The sequence below is a fragment of the Delphinapterus leucas genome, chromosome 3, assembly GCF_059928025.1.
Source record: "Delphinapterus leucas isolate spDelLeu-1000000601 "Yukka" chromosome 3, BTC_Dleu_Yukka2, whole genome shotgun sequence".
Taxonomy (NCBI): domain Eukaryota; kingdom Metazoa; phylum Chordata; class Mammalia; order Artiodactyla; family Monodontidae; genus Delphinapterus; species Delphinapterus leucas.
Genome location: NC_143131.1, coordinates 99,783,166 through 99,802,823, shown reverse-complemented (window position 1 = coordinate 99,802,823; position 19,658 = coordinate 99,783,166). Strand labels below are relative to the sequence as shown.

The following is a 19,658-nucleotide window of genomic DNA, read 5'->3' as shown; positions in this document are numbered from 1 at the left end:
GACATTTCTCCAAAGAAGACATACAGATGGCCAATAAGCACATGAAAAGTTGCTCAACACTGCTAATTATTAGAGAAATGCAAATCAAAACTACAGTGAGGTATCACCTCACACCAGTCAGAATGGCAATCATCAAAAAGTCTACAAATAATAAATGCTGGAGAGGGTGTGGAGAAAAAGGAACCCTTCTATATTGTTGGTGGGAATGTAAAATGGTGCAGCCACTATGGAGAACAGTATGGAGGCTCCTTAAAAAAAAAACAAAAATAGAGTTACCATATGATCTAGCAATCCCACTCCTGGGCATAATTCCAGAGAAAATTCTAACTGGAAAAGATACATGCACCCCAATATTCATAGCAGCACTATTTACAATAGCCAAGACATGGAAGCAACCTAAGTGTCCATCAACAGATGAATGGATAAAGAAGATGTGGTGTGTGTATATACACATACACACACACACACACACACACACACACACAACAGACTACTACTCAGCCATAAGAATGAAATAATGCCATTTGCAGCAACAAAGATAGACTTAGAGAATATCATACTAATTGAAGTAAGTCAAACAGAGAAAGACAAATATCATATGATACCATTTATATGTGGAATCCAAAATATGAACTTATTTACAAAACAAAAACAGACTCACAGACAGAAAACAAACTTACAGTTACCAAAGGAGGAAGAGGGGAGGGGATAAATTAGGAGCTTGGGATTACTAGATACAAACTAATATATATAAAATAGGTAAACAACAAGTCCTACTCTTTTGCACAGGGAACTGTATTCTGTATCTTGTAATAAGCTATAATGAAAAAGAATATGAAAAGAATATATATATGTGTATATACATATGTATATGTGTATATGTATATAACTGAATCACTTTTCTGTACACCAGAAACTAACACAACATTGTAAATTAACTGTATGTCAATTAAAAAAAAAGTATAGATCCAGTAAACAAACTAACCTAGGGATGTCATGTATTAAATAAATAAATAGATAAACAGATAAGCTATATATCTATCGTATACATTGTACAACACAGGAAATATATTTTATAATAACTATAAATGAAATATAACCTTTAAAAATTGTGAATCACTATGTGGTACACCTGAAGTTTATACAATATTGTACATCAACTATACCTCAATAAAAATTTTTTATTTTATAATAAATAATAGTGTTATAGATTTTACTCAACAGGACGACCTTGCTACAATGTTCTGATTTCAGCTCCCAAAACAGCTGAAGAAGTCTACAATGTCTCTCTTTCTGATTCTTTTTTATTTCATTAATATTTTGCACATCAGTATGGATAAGAAGGTGCAAGTGAGCATTCCAAGATCTGGGCTTCCTTCCCAAAAGCACCTCACTGAGGCCCACCCTCTGGTTTCTTATGCATGTCAAGGGGCTACATCTCTCCATTACACATTCTTGTTCCCCAGAAAAGAGGAAGGGTCCTCGCCCAGGCAGCCCTCCTGCTCCTAGATGATCAAGCATGACAGGCCTCAGAGAGGCCTAACCTCAAAAGACACAGCTAAGACTCCTCCTCCTCCACAGCCAAAACCAACACTGACACCAGAACTCTCCCCATTCTCTCTAGACTCACACTAATTTGGTTTTTAAAAATCCCGACACAGACACACATTCTGCCCAGAGATTCATTGCTGGTGTTGTTTGGATGGCAAGATAGGGGAAGGAGCAGGGAAGATGGGTACGGTCCAGGATCTTTGGGTTTGACATGCATCTTCCAGGCCACTGAGCCCAAACCCCTTGGTTCCTAGACTTGTTCAAGGCCTGTCACTTGTGTAACTCCAGTTCCATAGGTGAACTAAGGAGCCGAGCCTGCTCTCTGTAAACAGGTTTGGATCTGCCATAATGCAAACATGACTGGGACAACTAACAGCAATTTAAAATACCAAGAATTTGGTGATTAACTGTTCAGCAAAACATTTTTACAACTGCTTGTAAAAAAAAAAATTAGGTATTCCCTAAGTCAGAGCATTCAATCATCTATTTAATGTCATTAAGCACCAAGATGCAAAAGAGAGATACCAACATGGAATCATCTTCTAAAATAAGCCAAACACCTAGATACTTTCTACTGCTGCCAGCTACTCTGATTTAGCTCAGTGACACAAAGATGGTGAGAAAACAACCAGAACTGAAAAAAGTTACACAGCTGAGAATCAGATCAAATAAAAAAACAGGCAGATAACCAAAGATAATGATGAACCCTTTCAGAGAAAGCTTCAAGATCCAATTTGATTGTTAGCTTTGATAAATTTGGACCTGAAGAAGAGATGATAAAACAAACAAAAGCCACAAGCATCAATTACAAGTAGTTATTAATAGGTTTCTAATATTCCCATTTTTCTGGTGAAAATACAAGAAAAAACCTTTTGCCTAGGTTAATTAAAGGTAATTATTAAATGTAAGCACATTTTCTAATACTTTCTACAAGTAAAGTGATACTAAGATAAGGAGAAAATCTTAGTTGGTTATTGACACTATATTGAAGGAAATTACGCTATTTGCCAGAGTGAATCACTTGTATACTTTACAAATCTCTACAGAGTTCTTTTCTGCCAACTGTGAGACACATAATTCCAGCACGTTTTCTCTCTTGTAGATTGCATTCCTTTCCTTCACCAGTATCCTCAAAAATCCTGTGTTTTATATTTATAACTCAACTTCTAATATAGTTTCATCTATAGGGGAAAAGGTTGAATTCCATCATGAATAGATAGAAAGAAGGAAGGACAGAAAATAGAAAGAAAGTGATGATACCTACATATCACTGTTAATCTATGAAGTTTTTTAGAAAAAAAAAATAGACACTTTGAACTTTGGGTAACTAAATACATATTTCATGTTTTGGCTTCCTTTACCCCCTTCTGAATTAACCTCCTATAAGCAAATATGTCCTCCAGAAGGACAAACATCAAAATGTTAACTGTAGGTAGTGGGATTATACATCATTATTTTCTGCTCTATACTTTTATATACCAAATTTTATATAATGAAAATATACTCCCTAAAAGGAATAGCAATTGTTATGTTAAAAAGAAACTTACATTAAACCAAAATCAATTGAACAAAACTTCAAAATGTTTCCTAGGAATATGTAATAGAAGATGGTCTCAAAAAGTTTTAGTTGATTTAGAGATACATTTTAATTTTTTTGGTCTCAGTGAGCATTTACAGTGATCTTTAATTGTAATGAGAAATAAAACAGTCTGATTTACAAGGTACTTAGGCACTCTAAAATAGTCATCTCAGAATAAAAATAATGAAAATCTACAAAACAGTAGTTTCTACTGTGCAAGTAAAATCCCAAACCTAAAGATACTTTCCTTTAAAAAAAAGTCTGTATAGACAGATTATCTGCATGATATGTGGTATACAAATAATGAGTGAAGATGGTTCATACCATCAGTTGTGGGACTTGCAGAAGCACAGCCTACAATCCTTGCTTTCAGGTACCACCATAGTATATACTACATCTCATACACTAGCCTACAGTCCCCAGAGAAGGATTACAACCAGGTTTGAGATGGGCCTGAAAGTTAACATGGTCCTGGAGTGTAAGCCAATCACAGGTCACTTCCAGGAGTCCCTCAGCATTCCAGGGGCTCTTGGCCAACCTTAACTACACAGGATCCCATTGTACTTCACAGTTATGAAGGATGGGGAAAATCCTTGAGCTAAAAAGTATTCTGGATGCTCCTTGTACCACATTAGTAGACAGATTCAAGGGACCACAGCTGCTTGACTACAAATGAAAGGATCTTGTCCCTTGGGACCTCAAGACAAAAAACACGAGAAATCAAGAAGTTTCAGTGAACATTCACTGATACACCATTTTTCTCCAACAACTCTAGAGATCGGAATACTCTATAACATAAACCTAAGGCTAGAATACTCTATAAAGAAAGAATATTCTACCAATCAAAGTAAGGCTAGAACACTTTATAATATAAAGGTAAAGAAACGATGGTCAGCGTTCATTAATAGCATGCTTCATGATTCAAAATATGAATAGCGGTCAGCTATGGAATAAATGTTTGTTTCTCCAAAATCCATACGTTGAAGCCCTAATCTCCAGATAATGATGGTATTTGGAAATGGGGCCTTTGGGAGGTAATTAGGTTTAGGTGAGATCATAAGAGTAGAGCCTCCATAACGGGGTTAGTGTCCTTAGAAGGACAGACATGAGAGAGATGATCTTTCTCTCTGCCTTGTGGGGAAACAGTAAGGAGGCGGCCATCTGCAAACCAGAAAGAGGGTTCTCACTGGAGCCCAAACATGCTGACACCCTCACACTGCACCTTCCAGCCTCCGCACTATGAGAAAATAAATTTCTGTTGTTGAACCTACCCAGTCTATAGTATATTTGTTATAGCAAACTGAACAAAGACACTCTCATTGTTAGAAGCAGTGGCCTCTCAATCTATAAATGACTGATGCTGAAGAAAGAGAATGGATGTATGCTCACTTCCCTTAACCTATATAGAAACAGCACAGTGAAATCGATAAAGCCATATATTTTTCTGTCATGACATATAGACACTGGATACTTAAAAACTTGCTAACAGATCTGGCTGATTAGCAAAGTGAGCCCACAAAAGTGCTAGTGCTTTTATTATGCAGATAAAAAAAGAAGAAAATTCTCTGATCTAGAAAATTTTTTTTACTCATCTTTAGTAATTTCATCTTACCTTCCCCAATTTCACTTTAAGAATTAAATTAAAACTGGACACTGCAATCTTTTAAGAGACCACAGCACAGAAAAGTTCGTGCCATGATTAAGAATGTAGTTACACAACAGATACAAAAGACATGGTAGAATTTTTTTTACCCCTTTCCCTTTTTATCTTCTCTTTCTTCTTAAAATGGTACCAGAGTCCTTTTGGAGCTCCACAGAAGTGAATGGAAATGTGACTGCTTTCTCTCTGCAGCAACTTGGCTTATATTGGATGTCTTGCCAGGTTGCTAACATGGCACTCTAGTAGATAACTTCCCTAGATTAGATAAAATTAGTACCTTTGACTGCCATCTGTATAGACGAAGAAAATAATTATGATTATATACTGATAGTTAAGGTGATAATCCAAAATGTTAATTTGGGGGGAATGAAGAAAATATTTTTAAAGCTGTTAAAATATAATGAGAATTACTCAAAACTGTAAAATATTTCATTTAACCTGATGTACTTTCTTCACATTTAAGAGGAATTTGAAGATTAGTTAAAGAAGCATACGGCCAAGGTGACTGTTTAAAGTACTAATTTCAGGTGTTACAATGAAATCTTTAAAACAGATATTTTCATTTTAATTGATTCCCTTCATCTCTAAAAAACATGCATGGCTTTGGGTGCCATGAAACCCGTTATTTCCCATAAAAAAACAACTTACCAAAGAAGGTTAAGATTTACCTACCTTCAAAGAGACGGGCTTTAGTTATAACAAGGATACTTTATCTTTATTGACTAAGAGTTATCTTAAAATATTATAGAGCCAGGGACATGACTTACTCCACTTAGCTGCAGTATTTTCACCTTTAGTGATATGCCACTCAAACACAGCATTTACTTTCTTCACCACCTCTCCCCCCATATGCTGAAGGCGGCGACCTATTTCCTCAAACACAAGGGTACTCTGAAGCTCCCTACCCTAGCAAAAAGAGAAAAGTTAATTTAATTTTAGAAGTTCTGTAAAAATGACTCAAGGGGATAAAACTATTACAAAATAAAAGTGCAACAACATGATTTTTTTTGAAAAACCTGCACATAAATAAGGGAAACTAGTTTTTTCTCACTAGGTTTCTTTCACACCTTTCCTTATATTAATTTATGTCATCCAGAACGTCACTCCTCTTAATAAAAGAATTTTACTTTTATCAAAATTCAGAAATAATATTTTACAAGTAGACTAGGAACTAACTGGATAACTTATATCCTAACTAACTTCAGCAGGAAGATACTGCACAAATCAGTCAACTACTGTGGTCTCATTTCTCTGTTTGTAAAATAGGACTAAATTACACGAAGCCTGAATTTCTGTCTAGCTCTAAAATTTCTTAAGTTTTTGATCTTAGATTCTCTTTAAAGAGATTTTAATTTTCATTCAGTTATATGATAATATGGTGATTGAAAGACAAAGATCATGGGTTTGAAAACCTCGACATTACAAAGAATATTTTGGAGACAGAAAATATATTTTTATTAAAAGTTTCAGCATGTTAATACAGAATAACACAAATGTTTTAATAAATAATACATGCTACTGTTTTTATATCTGCATTCAAAGCATTATACAAATCTTTAAATCAAGAAAAAGGTACAGGATATTTAAATTTTTAATATATTTTTCTCCCAAATACTGTTTAAGATTTCTCATTAAACAACTGATTTACTTACTCTAAAACTAGAAAATTACTTATATTCTCTTGAAAGATACCCTAGTATCCCCACAAAAAAGTTTTTTATAAAATTCGTAAGTTGTCAAAATACTCCTTTTTCTCCAAGCAGTTTTAAACTAATGTTCTCCAGTTCAAGAGTTAAGAATCTTTCATAGCTCTTAATTTACTAAAGTAGACTGAATATTCTTAAAGTGATCTTAATTGAAATTCATAAGTCAGGGTATGACTTGGATGTCAGTGGTTATAACCCACCTCAGATGGTGTCTTAGCTAAAACATCAGCTGTTGGCACAAGATCCACATATGCATTTGAAATGACGATGTCTCCAGTTCCTTGGATCTTATAAAGGTACAAGAGGAAAAAAAAAACAACCAGTTCACTCCAATGATTCCAAAGAAAATACAATTTCATTGTGAAACAGTATAAAGTCTTTTAAAAGAAATTTACATTTTTCTTCATATGAAAAAGAAAATAATCCAAATTAAATAAACAGTTCATAAATTAAATAGCAAGAGAAATAAACATGAAAGCTTACTGATTTAATACAAGTGTTAATTAACCCTAACTGTAGAATCAACTGGAGCCCTTTTAAAAAATATTTATGATCAGGTCCCATCTCCAAATATTCCAATTTAAATGGTCTGGGGTGGACCCTGAGCATTGGTATTTGGGGGATTTTTTTTTTTTTTCCAATATAAGTATGTCTAATGGGGAGCCAGGGTGAGAATTGCTTAATTCTTATAAATAGTAAAAGGCATGGCACAAAATCCACATGAGGTAGGGGTACGTAAAGTGTATTTGTTCGGTTAACATAGAATAAAATTGGGTAGGAACAGACCACACTCTTTTCAAAGAAATAATTCTAGCTCTTATTTCAAAAAGGAAGTGTATACAGTATAAAGTAATACTTAAATAGCCTTTTTATAAAATATTAAAGGAACTCGAATTCTAATTCCTAATACATCAACTAAAATTATTCCAGTGGTATTCTTTCATAAAAGTATGGTATTGCTACAAATGTATAGGACAATGTCTAAAACTTCAGGCAGCATTTATTAAAACTGACTTTTAACAATCAGGAAGATCATTCTCCCTTGACTACTCCCCATTATACTTCAGAAAAAAAGATCTTTCAAACAATCCTACCTCAAGAAACAAGAAAGATCTCATATAAACAGCCTAACATTATACCTAAAGCACTTAGAAAAAGAATAACAAAAAGACCCCCAAGTTAGCAGAAGGAAAGACATCATAAAGATCAGATCATAAATAAATGAAAAAGAAATGAAGGAAACAATAGCAAAGATCAATAAAACTAAAAGCCGGTTCTTTGACAAGAGAAACAAAATTGATAAACCACTAGCCAGACTCATCAAGAGAAAAAGGGAGAAGACTCAAATCAATAGAATTAGAAATAAAAAAGGAGAAGTAACAACTGACACTGCAGAAATACAAAGGATCATGAGAGATTACTACAAGCAACTATATGCCAATAAAATGGACAACCTGGAAGAAATGGACAAATTCTTAGAAAAGCACAACCTCCTAAGACTGAACCAGGAAGGAATAGAAAATATAAACAGACCATTCACAAGCACTGAAATTGAAACTGTGACTAAAAATCTTCCAACAAACAAAAGTCCAGGACCAGATGGATTCACAGGTGAATTCTATCAAACATTTAGAGAAGAGCTAATACCTATCCTTCACAAACTCTTCCAAAATATAGCAGAGGTAGGGACATTCCCAAACTCATTCAATGAGGCCACCATCACCCTGATACCAAAACCAGACAAAGATGTCACAAAGAAAGAAAACTACAGGCCAATATCACTGATGAACACAGATGCAAAAATCCTCAACAAAATACTAGCAAACAGAACCCAACAGCACAGTAAAAGGATAATACACCATGATCAAGTGGGGTTTATCCCAGTAATGCAAGGATTTTTCAATATACACAAATCAATCAATGTGATAAACCATATTAACAAATTGAAGGAGAAAAACCATATGATCATCTAAATAGATGCAGAAAAAGCTTTCGACAAAATTCAACACCCATTTATGAAAAAAGCTCTCCAGAAACAAGGCATAGAGGGAACTTACCTCAACATAATAAAGGCCATATATGACAAACCCACAGCCAACATCATCCTCAATGGTGAAAAACTGAAACCATTTCCACTAAGATCAGGAACAAGACAAGGCTGCCCACTCTCACCACTCTTATTCAACATAGTTTTGGAAGTTTTAGCCACAGCAATCAGAGAAGAAAAAGAAATAAAAAGAATACAAATCGTAAAAAAAGAAGTAAAACTGTCACTGTTTGCAGATGACATGATACTATACACAGAAAAGATGCTACCAGAAAACTACTAGAGGTAATCAATGGATTTCGTAAAATAGCAGGATACAAAATTAATGCACAGAAATCTCTTGCATTCCTATACACGAATGATGAAAAATCTGAAAGAGAAATTAAGGAAACACTCCCATTTACCACTGCATCAAAAAGAATAAAATACCTAGGAATAAACCTACCTAAGGAGACAAAAGACCCGTATGCAGAAAACTATAGGAGACTGATGAAAGAAATTAAAGATAATATAAACAGATGGAGAGATATAACATGTTCTTGGATTGGAAGAATCAATATTGTGAAAATGACTATACTACCCAAAGCAATCTACAGATTCAATGCAATCACTATCGAACTGCCAGTGGCATTTTTCACATAACTAGAACAAAATATTTCACAATTTATATGGAAACACAAAAGACCCCGAATAGCCAAAGCAATCTTGAGAAAGAAAAATGGAGCTGGAGGAATCAGGCTCCCTGACTTCAGACTATACTACAAAGCTACAGTAATCAAGACAGTATGGTACTGACACAAAAACAGAAATATAGATCAATGGAACAGGATAGAAAGCCCAGAGACAAGCCCACACACATATGGTCACCTTATCTTTGATAAAGTGATAGCCTGAAGTGATAGCTGAAGTGATATCACTGAAGTGATAGCCTCTTCAGTAAGTGGTGCTGGGAAAACTGGACAGCTACATGTAAAAGAATGAAATTAGAACACTCCCTAACATCATACACAAAAATAAACTCAAAATGGATTAAAGACCTAAAGGTAAGGCCAGACACTATAAAACTCTTAAGAGGAAAACATAGGCAGAACAGTCTACGACATAAATCACAGCAAGATCCTTTTTGACCCACCTCCTAGAGTTATGGAAATAAAAACAAAAATAAACAAATGGGACCTAATGAAACTTAAAAGCTTTTGCACAGCAAAGTAAACCACAAACAAGATGAAAAGACAACCCTCGGAATGGGAGAAAATATTTGCAAACGAAGCAACTGACAAAGGATTAATCTCCAAAATACACAGGCAGCTCATGCAGCTCAATACCAAAAAAACAAACAACCCAATCCAAAAATGGGCAAAAGACCTAAATAGACATTTCTCCAAAGAAGATATACAAATTTCCAACAGACACATGAAAGGATGCTCAACATCACTAATTATTAGAGAGATGCAAATCAAAACTACAGTGAGGTATCCCCTCACACTGGTCAGAATGGCTATCACCAAAAAATCTAAAAACAATAAATGCTGGAGAGGGTGTGGAGAAAAGGGAACCCTCTTGCACTGCTGGTGGGAATGTGAATTGGTACAGCCACTATGGAGAACAGTACTGAGGTTCCTTAACAAACTAAAAGCAGAACTACCATACAACCCAGCAATCCCACTACTGAGCATATACCCTGAGAAAACCATAATTCGAAAAGAGTCATGTACCACAATGTTCACTGCAGCACTATTTAGAATAGCCAGGACATGGAAGCAACCTAAGTGTCCACCGACAGATGAATGGATAAAGAAGATGTGCCACATATATACAATGGAATATAAACTGTTATTATTGTTGGTGGTGGTACTTAAACTGCTCGACACAAACCATCAATGTAGTACAAATGATCAGGCCAAAAAGTATCACCCTGGTCAATTGTATTAACAAAAATAATCTGTAAAAAACTTATAAAAGGCTGATTGCACGTCCTTTTAGTGTTTTACTGGAGCACTGCTAACAGCCTCACCCCAAAATTACTTAACTCTATAGGGAGATATACTGTCTTGTTACTTACTATTAATTAAGCCCAGGCTCTGTGACCTAAGATGTTAATTTGTGGGTTTTTGTGTGATCAAAATGCACCCGATTTCTGTCCAGTAGGAAATATAACCATAACAGATATGGTTTTACTGTTTTATAGGACAATTGACTAGTTTTGTCTCTAACTCAGCAAAATTATTTTAGAATGCTTTCCCTGTTGGACCACATAAACCCTGTTGTTCTAGTTCTCCTTTGAACCAGTTTTATCATCTTGCTAGCTCCCTCGTTAAGGAATTAAATAAATTTCCATCACATTTTCATTTTATATCTGTCTGAGAGTCATGCCTTTAATTTTCTGAAGATTATATTCTGACAACAACTTGAATGATGGGTTGAGCCAAAAAGATATGGTTGGTTGGGTTTTCAGAAATGCTATGTAGACAGGCACCAATTTAGCTGAGAATAAAAAACAGAAAATAGCTTCTTTTCGGCCAGAACAGCCATCTTCCAGTAATTCACCGAAATGACCAACACAAAGGGAAAGAGGAGGGGCACCCGCTACATTTAGAAAACATGGAGCTGCTCCTTTGGCCACATACATGCGAATCTACAAGAAAGGTGATATTGTAGATATCAAGGGAACAGGCACTGTTCAAAACGGAATGCCCCACAAATGTTACCATGGCAAAACTGGGAGAGTCTACAATGTTACCCAGCATGCTGTTGGCATCATTGTAAACAAACAAGTTAAGGGCAAGATTCTTGCCAAGAGAATAAATGTGCGTATCGAGCATGTTAAGCACTCTAAGAGCCAAGATAGCTTCCTGAAACTAGTGAAGGAAAATGATCAGAAAAAGAAGGAAGTCAAAGAGAAAGGTACTTGGGTTCAGCTGAAGCGCCAGCCTGCTCCACCCAGGGAAGCACACTTCATGAGAACCAATGGAAAAGAGCCTGAACTGCTGGAGCCCATTCCCTATGAATTCATGACATGATGGGGGTAAAGAAAATAAAAAACCTGGACTGTAAAAACAAAAAACAGAAAATAAAAAACAAGGTACAGAGGCATCTTATTTTCAATTAAAAGTTACCACTGATTTTTTTTTTAAAAACTTTCTAAGTTTTATATCATATCCATAGTAATAACCAAAAGTATGCTAGGATGGAACATAATTATAGGATACAGTGAAGAGGGTAACAAAACAATGTACCTCTAACTACATTATTCATACCTTGGTTTGGAAATGGATTCTACTTCCTTCCTTCCACATCTCAGTTTGTAGAGTTTGTCCTGGATATACTGGTTTTGCAAAACGAACCTTTAAAAAAAATGTGTTTTAGGGTTAAAAATGTTTTAATATGAAACTTTTCCACTTTGCAGGGGGGGTGGAATTTGAGGGGGAGGTTGGAGAGCATAAAAGGAAGAAACAGAGACTGGTGTACTTAAATTCATAAAAATAGTAATATGATACAATTAGTAGAGAAAGGATATAGTTAGTAAAAGTTAATTCTTTGTCTTTCAAAGTATAGAACCAATAAATAGTTTAATCTTGACAAATCAAAACACAGAAGAATAATCATATTAAGTAGAGTTATATAGGTAACCACCAGAACAACTTAACAGAAGCAGTTAAAAGTGGCACTAATTAAGTCTGAGGAATAAGACGTGGGGTTGTTGTATAGGACAGAATAATTACACTTTTTATTTCCTAATTTTCTATACTATTTTATTTGCTCTGTATACATATTATTGGCTGATTTTTAAAATAATTATAATAATAACTATAAAATAGTTATAATAATGAGAATAATCAGTGTTATCAAAGGCAAGACATCAGAAAATAAATTTCCACCGCTGCATGGATCACAAACTGATAAAAGCTTTTGGAGCTATTTGACACTGCCTTAAAGTTTTGTTTCTTTTTTTTTTTAAGTATATGTCTTTCGATTTATGCAAAATTGTGCAGAGTCAGTTTTCTTTGTAATTTATAACGGATGAAAACTTGAAGCCAACTTAAAAGTGCAAAACTAGGGCTTCCCTGGTGGTACAGTGGTTAATAATCCGCCTGCCAATGCAGGGGACACGGGTTCAAGCCCTGGTCCAGGAAGATCCCACATGCCGCAGAGCAACTAAGCCCGTGCGCCACAACTACTGAGCCTGTGCTCTAGAACCCGCGAGCCACAACTATTGAGCCCACGTGCTATAACTACTGAAGCCCGCACACCTACAGCCTGTGCTCCGCAGCAAGAGAAGCCACCGCAATGAGAAGCCCATGCACCGCAACGAACAGTAGCCCCTGTTCACCGCAACTAGAGAAAGCCCGCACACAGCAAGGAAGACCCAATGCAGCCAAAAATAAATAAACTTAAAGTGACCACAAAAAAAAAAGTGCAAAACAAAAATCAATATGCAGCCAACATACTGATATAGGTGCATGTTTATTAGAGTTCAAATGCAGCCACTTAACATTTTCAATTAAGTTAAGGCAAATTATAAAACAGTAAAAAATGAATAAATAAATTTTTAAAGGTAAATCTCGAGTTTTTGTTAAGGCATATATGCTGCTATATGTATGTCCCTAACTATTTATAAAACAATCAAATTAATCTGTTAAAAGTATAACTGTATATAATATCCTTCATGATGCATGTGTAATAGAGGCATTTATAGCTACAAAAAGAAAACTTGCTGATTGCCAAGTCAATGAAATAATTAAAATAATAACTTCTGTATAGTACCTATTTTTAAGTGAAGTCACTAAGACTCCTCTAAACTAAAAAGGAACAAGTAGTTAAATTATTAATAATTTACACACACCTTAATTGCTTTGAATCTCGACACGTCATTATCTGCAAACTGCTGTAAAACATGCCTGGCAGAAAATCCAAATGTACATAATCCATGTAATATGGGCTTGTCAAAACCTAAAAATAAGAGAGAGAATTTAGTTAGATAAAGGCACATTTCATGTTTAAAAACCAAGAACAGTTCATTCAGGACTTGAAAAATACATTTTTAAACTGCATTAGCCTGAATCATACCATCTATTTTAACACATTATTGACTGGGGGGATTTTTGCAGAAACTAACGCCTATGGCGTTAATACGTCTCCGGTCAATAATGTGTTAAGAAACATGGAAAATATTTTATAAATAATACTTCCTGGGAGAAAAATTATGAAATAAGCAAAAAAAGAAAAAAAAGAGAAAGGAATGCCAGAGATCTGGGGACACAAATAATTATTTTGTTTAGCTTTGGTTGTAACCATGAAATCATCCACAGTGATTTCAATATCCATGTATGTAGATGATCCTTCTTCAACCTTCTTTCAGTTCTTTGCTCTCCCCTAAAACGGCCTCGACCTTCATGATAACTCAGACACCCATCCCCATGGTCCTATCCTAGACCTTGCACTAGCAGGAGCTACCTTCCACCATAATCTGAATTTCACGTACACCAATTTCTGAACACTACTTCCCACCTTTCCATGTCCTTTGCATAAACATATTAGGAGAGGGCTATTTTTTAAATGTTACTCAAACTTCCAGTCATAAGTAGCGACATCTTTAAGTATTATTTAGATAACTGAGCTAATATTTTCATTGGCTCACATTATTAGCAACTCACCTGCTAAGTTAGCAAAGTCAGGATCAATGTGTAAGGGATTCCAGTCTCCACTGAGGCGGTACAAAGCAGCCTGTGGAGAAAGAATTATAAAATAAACTAGCACCCAGTGCCTTCTTAGAATACATTAAACTAAAAACAGGAAATATGGCTGGTTATTGCATAAGAAATGCATTATAATGTACCTAATAGTAGCTCTGATTAAAAAATAACTATTTCTAACAAAAAAAGATTAAGTGTAAATCAAATGCTTTTTGTAACACCTGCCACTGAAATTAGAAGGGGTGAGGACCGTCAAATAATAGGAAGGGGAACCAAGAACTGCATCTGGGAACAACACTGGTTACCACTGCCTAAGGAGAAATTCACAAAAAGGAATCCATCAATCTACTCTCATTAAAACACAATGAAGGGCTTCCCTAGTGGTGCACTGGTTAAGAATCCACCTGCCAATGCAGGGGACACGGGTTTGATCCCTGGTCTGGGAAGATCCCACATGCCACAGAGCAACTAAGCCCGTGTGCCACAACTACTGAGCCTGCGCTCTAGAGCCTGCGAGCCACAACTACTGAAGCCCAAGCACCCCAACTACTGAAGCCCGCATGCCCTAGAGCCCGCGCTCCGCAACAAAGGGAAGCCACCACAATGAGAAGCCCGTGCACCACAACGAAGAGTAGCCCCCGCTCGCCGCAACTAGAGAAAGCCCGCGCACAGCAACGAAGACCCAATGCAGCCAAAAATTAATTAATTAATTTTTAAAAAAAGAAAAGAAAGAAACATTAAAAAAAAAACACAGTGAAGATAAGGTGTAAATGTTTATAGCCTCTTCTAACCAAGCAAAATTTATGCCAACTTTCTTAATGGGGTGTTTTAAATTGAAGCCTGTAACCCAATACTAGACATATAAACATCACACACTCCTCACAAACTTTCATTCTACTGGGTACACTAAATCCTGAGATCAGCTCATCCTGCAAAAAAACAGACTAATAACTTGCCATTAAGATTATATTCCTGCTTATTCCAGATCCTCACATCACTTCTGTACTTAGACAAGGCAGAATTAGCAGAAAGATATAGATAACAATAGGAAAAAAGTCACCACACTTCCCAGCATTTAAATTGTGCATTGGTCAAATGAGAGAGTACTTTTCAGTACTGAAGGGAAGAAATTCACAAAAGAGCTAACAGTAAGTATTTAATGTATCTGTGTATTAACTTTGGGGCTGCCTCCAGACTTCTCTTTCTTATCAACTGCTAGGTCAAGCTTTCCACGACTATTAAAATGTTGTGTAGAGACTAGCCATGTCAGCATACCTGACTTTCTTAATGAGTTTTTGTTGTTTTTAATTATTGATTATTCTTTTTTAACAAATTTTATTTACAGAAAATAACATCTCCTCTAATTCATAGGAAAATGTTGTTTACTTTTTAATGTTTTGTACAATTTTAATAAGCTCTTTCTCTTTCCCATCACTCTATATGATAGTTTTCTAAATTATTCACTTTTTTAATGACTCAGTATTTTTTCCCTTTATATGGCTTCTAAAAATAATTAAATCAAATCAACAATTATCAAATAGATGTGACTTAAGATTCTGTATAAGATGGTAGAGGATTAAATGATAAATTTTAGAAAGCACTTTAAAAAAAATAAAACACTAGGCAAATATACATCATCACGTTGCATACAAATGGAAAAAAAAATGACGAATTTCAGGGTCCAAAGGGGAAGGTGTCAAACACATAACAGATCATGGGCTTTGGCACCAGACAGACCTAGGTTCAAATCCAGCTCTGCCATTAGTGGGCAATTTTCTTTATCACCCTAAGCCTCAATCTTCTCATTTAAAAAACTGAGAGGCGAATCAAACTCTTACAGAGCATTATCCTTGATAAATATTAATACCTCAATAAATGTGAACTATTATGATTATTTTAAAAGATTTCAGCAACAGTATAAGACAATCAAGTTTTTAAGATTAGTGCCAGTGTTCTTACCCCACAGATATTATTCCTATAAATGAAAAGAAACAATTCTTCTAAAGAAATCATATTAAAGGAATATGAAAATTTTCATATTATTTCAATGACAGCATTGCTTCCAACAGAAGGCAGAATTAGCAAAGACATAAAAAATCTATCATGAGAAATGACTAAAGTCAACTGATTGGATGTTTAACTAAATTCAATCATAATGCAAAATAACCGTTCTCCAAACAACAAAGAACACTATCAAGGTTTATTTTCTGAATATCTTGAAGGACTTTCATATTTCAGAAGAAAAGCAAAAAGCTTTGTGCTTTGTTCTGTTTCATTTCTGCCTAGATGTAAAAATTACTAAAATTCACACATACAAACTAAGAAAAATAGCTCTATATTGTCTTACTTGAGTATTAAATGTAAGTGGGAGGATCTTCCATATATGAGTAAATTAGTTCTTAGTTTTATTTATTTAAAGTGTACCAGTAGGGACTTCCCTAGTCGTCCAGTGGTTAAGAATCCACCTTCCAGTGCAGGGGACATGGGTTTGATCCCTGCTCAGGGAAGTAACACCCCACATGCCAAGGGGCAACTAGGCCCTTGTGCCACAACTACTGAGCGCACGCCCTCTAGAGCCCGCACACCACAACTAGAAAGCCCACATGCCACAACTACTGAACCCACACACTCTGGAGCCTGCGCACCACAACTAGAGAGGCTGCGTGCCACAACTACTGAGCCCATGCTCCACAACTAGAGAGCCCACATGTCGCAGTGAAAGATTCCGCATGCCGCAACGAAGACCCTGCGTGCCACAACTAAGACCCAATGCAGCCAAATAAATAAGTAATGTTTTTTAAGTGTACCATTAAGTTAAACTAAATGCTAAATTAAAAGGGTCAGGAATTAGTTCTTCCCAAATCCTCACACCCCTAAAAAAGCAAACAGATCAACAAGAAAAACAAGTAAAACTACACAGATCCCAGGCCTACAGTGTAACTAGAAGAGAAAAACCACAAACTTCAAATTCCTATAAGTAGAAAAATAAACACCTATATCCAGCAGCACTGTCTTCTGAGCACCCTCTCAAAACTACTAGAGAGAGTGGTAGAGGCGGGGAGGGGGAGTATAGCAGAAGCTCATGGAAGAGAAAAAAGGAAACAAAGAAAAATCACTTCGAGACAGACAGTCTACCTCGAGGACAAAAATACTGAGAAGAATCCTGGAAGATTAGAATACTGACTACTGAGAAAAGAATTAAAAGTGCATGGGCCTCCAAATGGCAGTCCCAGAAAGGCAATACTTCTGAGGGAGAAGAGGATAAAACAAAGATGTCCCCTTTGAAGACTGAATGGTGAAGAAAAAGAAGCAAGAGGGGAAATTTATGATCCTGCAGGATAAAGAGAACTAAAAAAAAATTTAATAAAACACTTCCCCACTATGCCCTACTCCAAAAGGCCATCCATTAAAGAAAAGGCACTTTGCTATACTGACAGAAGATGACAATCTTGAATTTCTTTAAGAAAGAATCTTGTAAACCGTCCCAAACTACTAACTTTACCTACAAAATGCATATAGGTAAGTAATCTCCATCTGTGCAAAGCTACAATAAGACTAAAAAAGAAAATAAGAACCAAAACATTATTATAAATAAAATTTTCCCAAAAAGAACAACTAACAAACAGAAGAAAACGATAACACAATACTCAAGCATTTGGGGATAGGAAATAAACATCTTGAATCTGAAATTCAAAAACCAAGAATATAAATGGACAACAAACATAAAGAAATGAAGTAAGAGATGATTAAACTTGGGAAAGAAATAAAAGAAAAATCAAAATCATATTAGAAATTGAAGACTAAATTATAATGTTCTCAAAGGAGAACATATTCAAACAAAATTTTAATAAGGCACATAGAAGAAATAAAAGAAAAAAACCAAGAGGATGGAAATGAGATTAATAAAGAACTAAAAAAGGACAGAGAGAAAATGGTTGGAAGAAAGATAGAAAAAGATCCAATGTACATAAAGAGTACCTGAAGAAATAAAAACAATGAATAAGAACTAATATTTAAAATTATCACCCTAGAAAACTTTTTGAAAATAAAAGATCTGAACACACATATTAAAAAGGCCCACCAGGTACATGGGAAAACTGACCTGGAATGAGCAACACTGAGACTTATCCTAGTAAAACTATTAGATTTTTAAAGATAAAGGGAAAAAAAATCCTAAAGCCCTCAAGGATAAAGATCAAGTAACTTAGAGGAAGATAATGACTGGCATCAGACTTCTAAACAGCAATATAGAAAGCCAGGCAACAATGGAACACCATTTTAAGAAACTCAAGATTTCATATCCAGCCAAGCTGTCCTTCAAGTATCCAGGGTATAGAAAAATAGTTTTAAATACATAGGAACCAGACTTCCCTGGTGGCGCAGTGGTTAAGAATCCGCCTGCTAATGCAGGGGACATGGGTTCAAGCCCTGGTCCAGGAAGATCCCACATGCCATGGAGCAACTAAGCCCAGGCGCCACGACTACTAAGCTTGCACTCTAAAGCCTGCAAGCTACAACTACTTAGCCCACGTGCCACAACTACTGAAGCCCACACGCCTAGAGCCTGTGCTCCGAAACAAAGAGAAACCACCACAATGAGTAGCCCGCGCACCACAACGAAGAGTAGCCCCTGCTCGCTGCAACTAGAGAGAGCCCGCGCGTAGCGATGAAGAAGACCCAATGCAGCCAAAAATAAATAAATAAATTTATTTTAAAAATAATAATAAGATAAATAAATACATAGGAACCAAAGGAATACTATACACGAGGCCTTCTTGGGGAACCTACCACAGGAGGAGCTTTATCCAACCAGGAGATATGGGAGAACCTTTGGCAAAAGGATTGATATATATTCAATTGCAAATCTAAGACTAAAACAAAGGTGGGGAAGAGGGAAGAATAATATATAAATGTTAAAATGTTCTGAAAAAGTAAAATTAATGCATTCCCCAAAATGTGAACTATAAGGGAAAGAGAAACAAGAAAATAAAATAGGCTCTTTAATTGTTAGAAACAAGTAGGAAACAAAGCACAGCAATAAAAACTGAAAAAACAAATAGTAATAAATGAGAAAATTGGGCACTATGAGCATATAAAAAGGTATAGGACTTCCACTTCCGGCCTAGATGGAATAAGTGGAATGAACTTACTCTTCCACTGTAAACAATTAGGAAAAAAAATTTTTTTCAGTGGGCGAGGGAGATACTGTTCTTAGACACTGGACAGGAGGCAGAACAGGATTATGATTCTTGATAGAAAAGAAACAAACAAGATGGACTCTACAATGGCCACAGCGCTCTGCTTGACAGCACTTTCTAGACTGCAGTGCGAAAAGGGAAACAGAAACATAGCAAAACACTCTCAAAGAGTTAAAGAGATAAAGATCAGAGTTCTGGGAGAATGGGCAGTTAGAATGTAGATG

The 19,658-nt window shown here is 35.6% G+C and overlaps 1 protein-coding gene and 1 pseudogene across 6 annotated transcripts in view; one reads left to right on the top strand and one right to left on the bottom strand.

The window, feature by feature from the left end:
- Positions 1-19,658, bottom strand: part of HSD17B4 (hydroxysteroid 17-beta dehydrogenase 4) — a 144,687-nt gene that overhangs the window by 65,925 nt on the left and 59,104 nt on the right. For 4 of the 6 annotated variants that reach the window (XR_016392751.1, XR_016392750.1, XM_089909218.1 and 1 more), the window contains exons 18-22: positions 14,198-14,267; positions 13,387-13,493; positions 11,801-11,887; positions 6,697-6,783; positions 5,558-5,696 (exon numbers count right to left, since the gene is read on the bottom strand). Coding sequence is in view for 3 of the 6 variants with exons in the window: in XM_089909218.1 (XP_089765344.1) it covers positions 5,558-5,696; positions 6,697-6,783; positions 11,801-11,887; positions 13,387-13,493; positions 14,198-14,267 (490 nt within the window). In the remaining 3 variants the exon portion in view is untranslated. Of the gene's footprint in view, positions 1-4,882; positions 5,081-5,557; positions 5,697-6,696; positions 6,784-11,800; positions 11,888-13,386; positions 13,494-14,197; positions 14,268-19,658 lie in introns of all 6 variants that reach the window. The other 2 variants (XR_016392752.1, XM_089909219.1) reach the window with 2 other exon arrangements.
- LOC149749621 (large ribosomal subunit protein eL21 pseudogene) lies at positions 11,156-12,843 on the top strand (annotated as a pseudogene).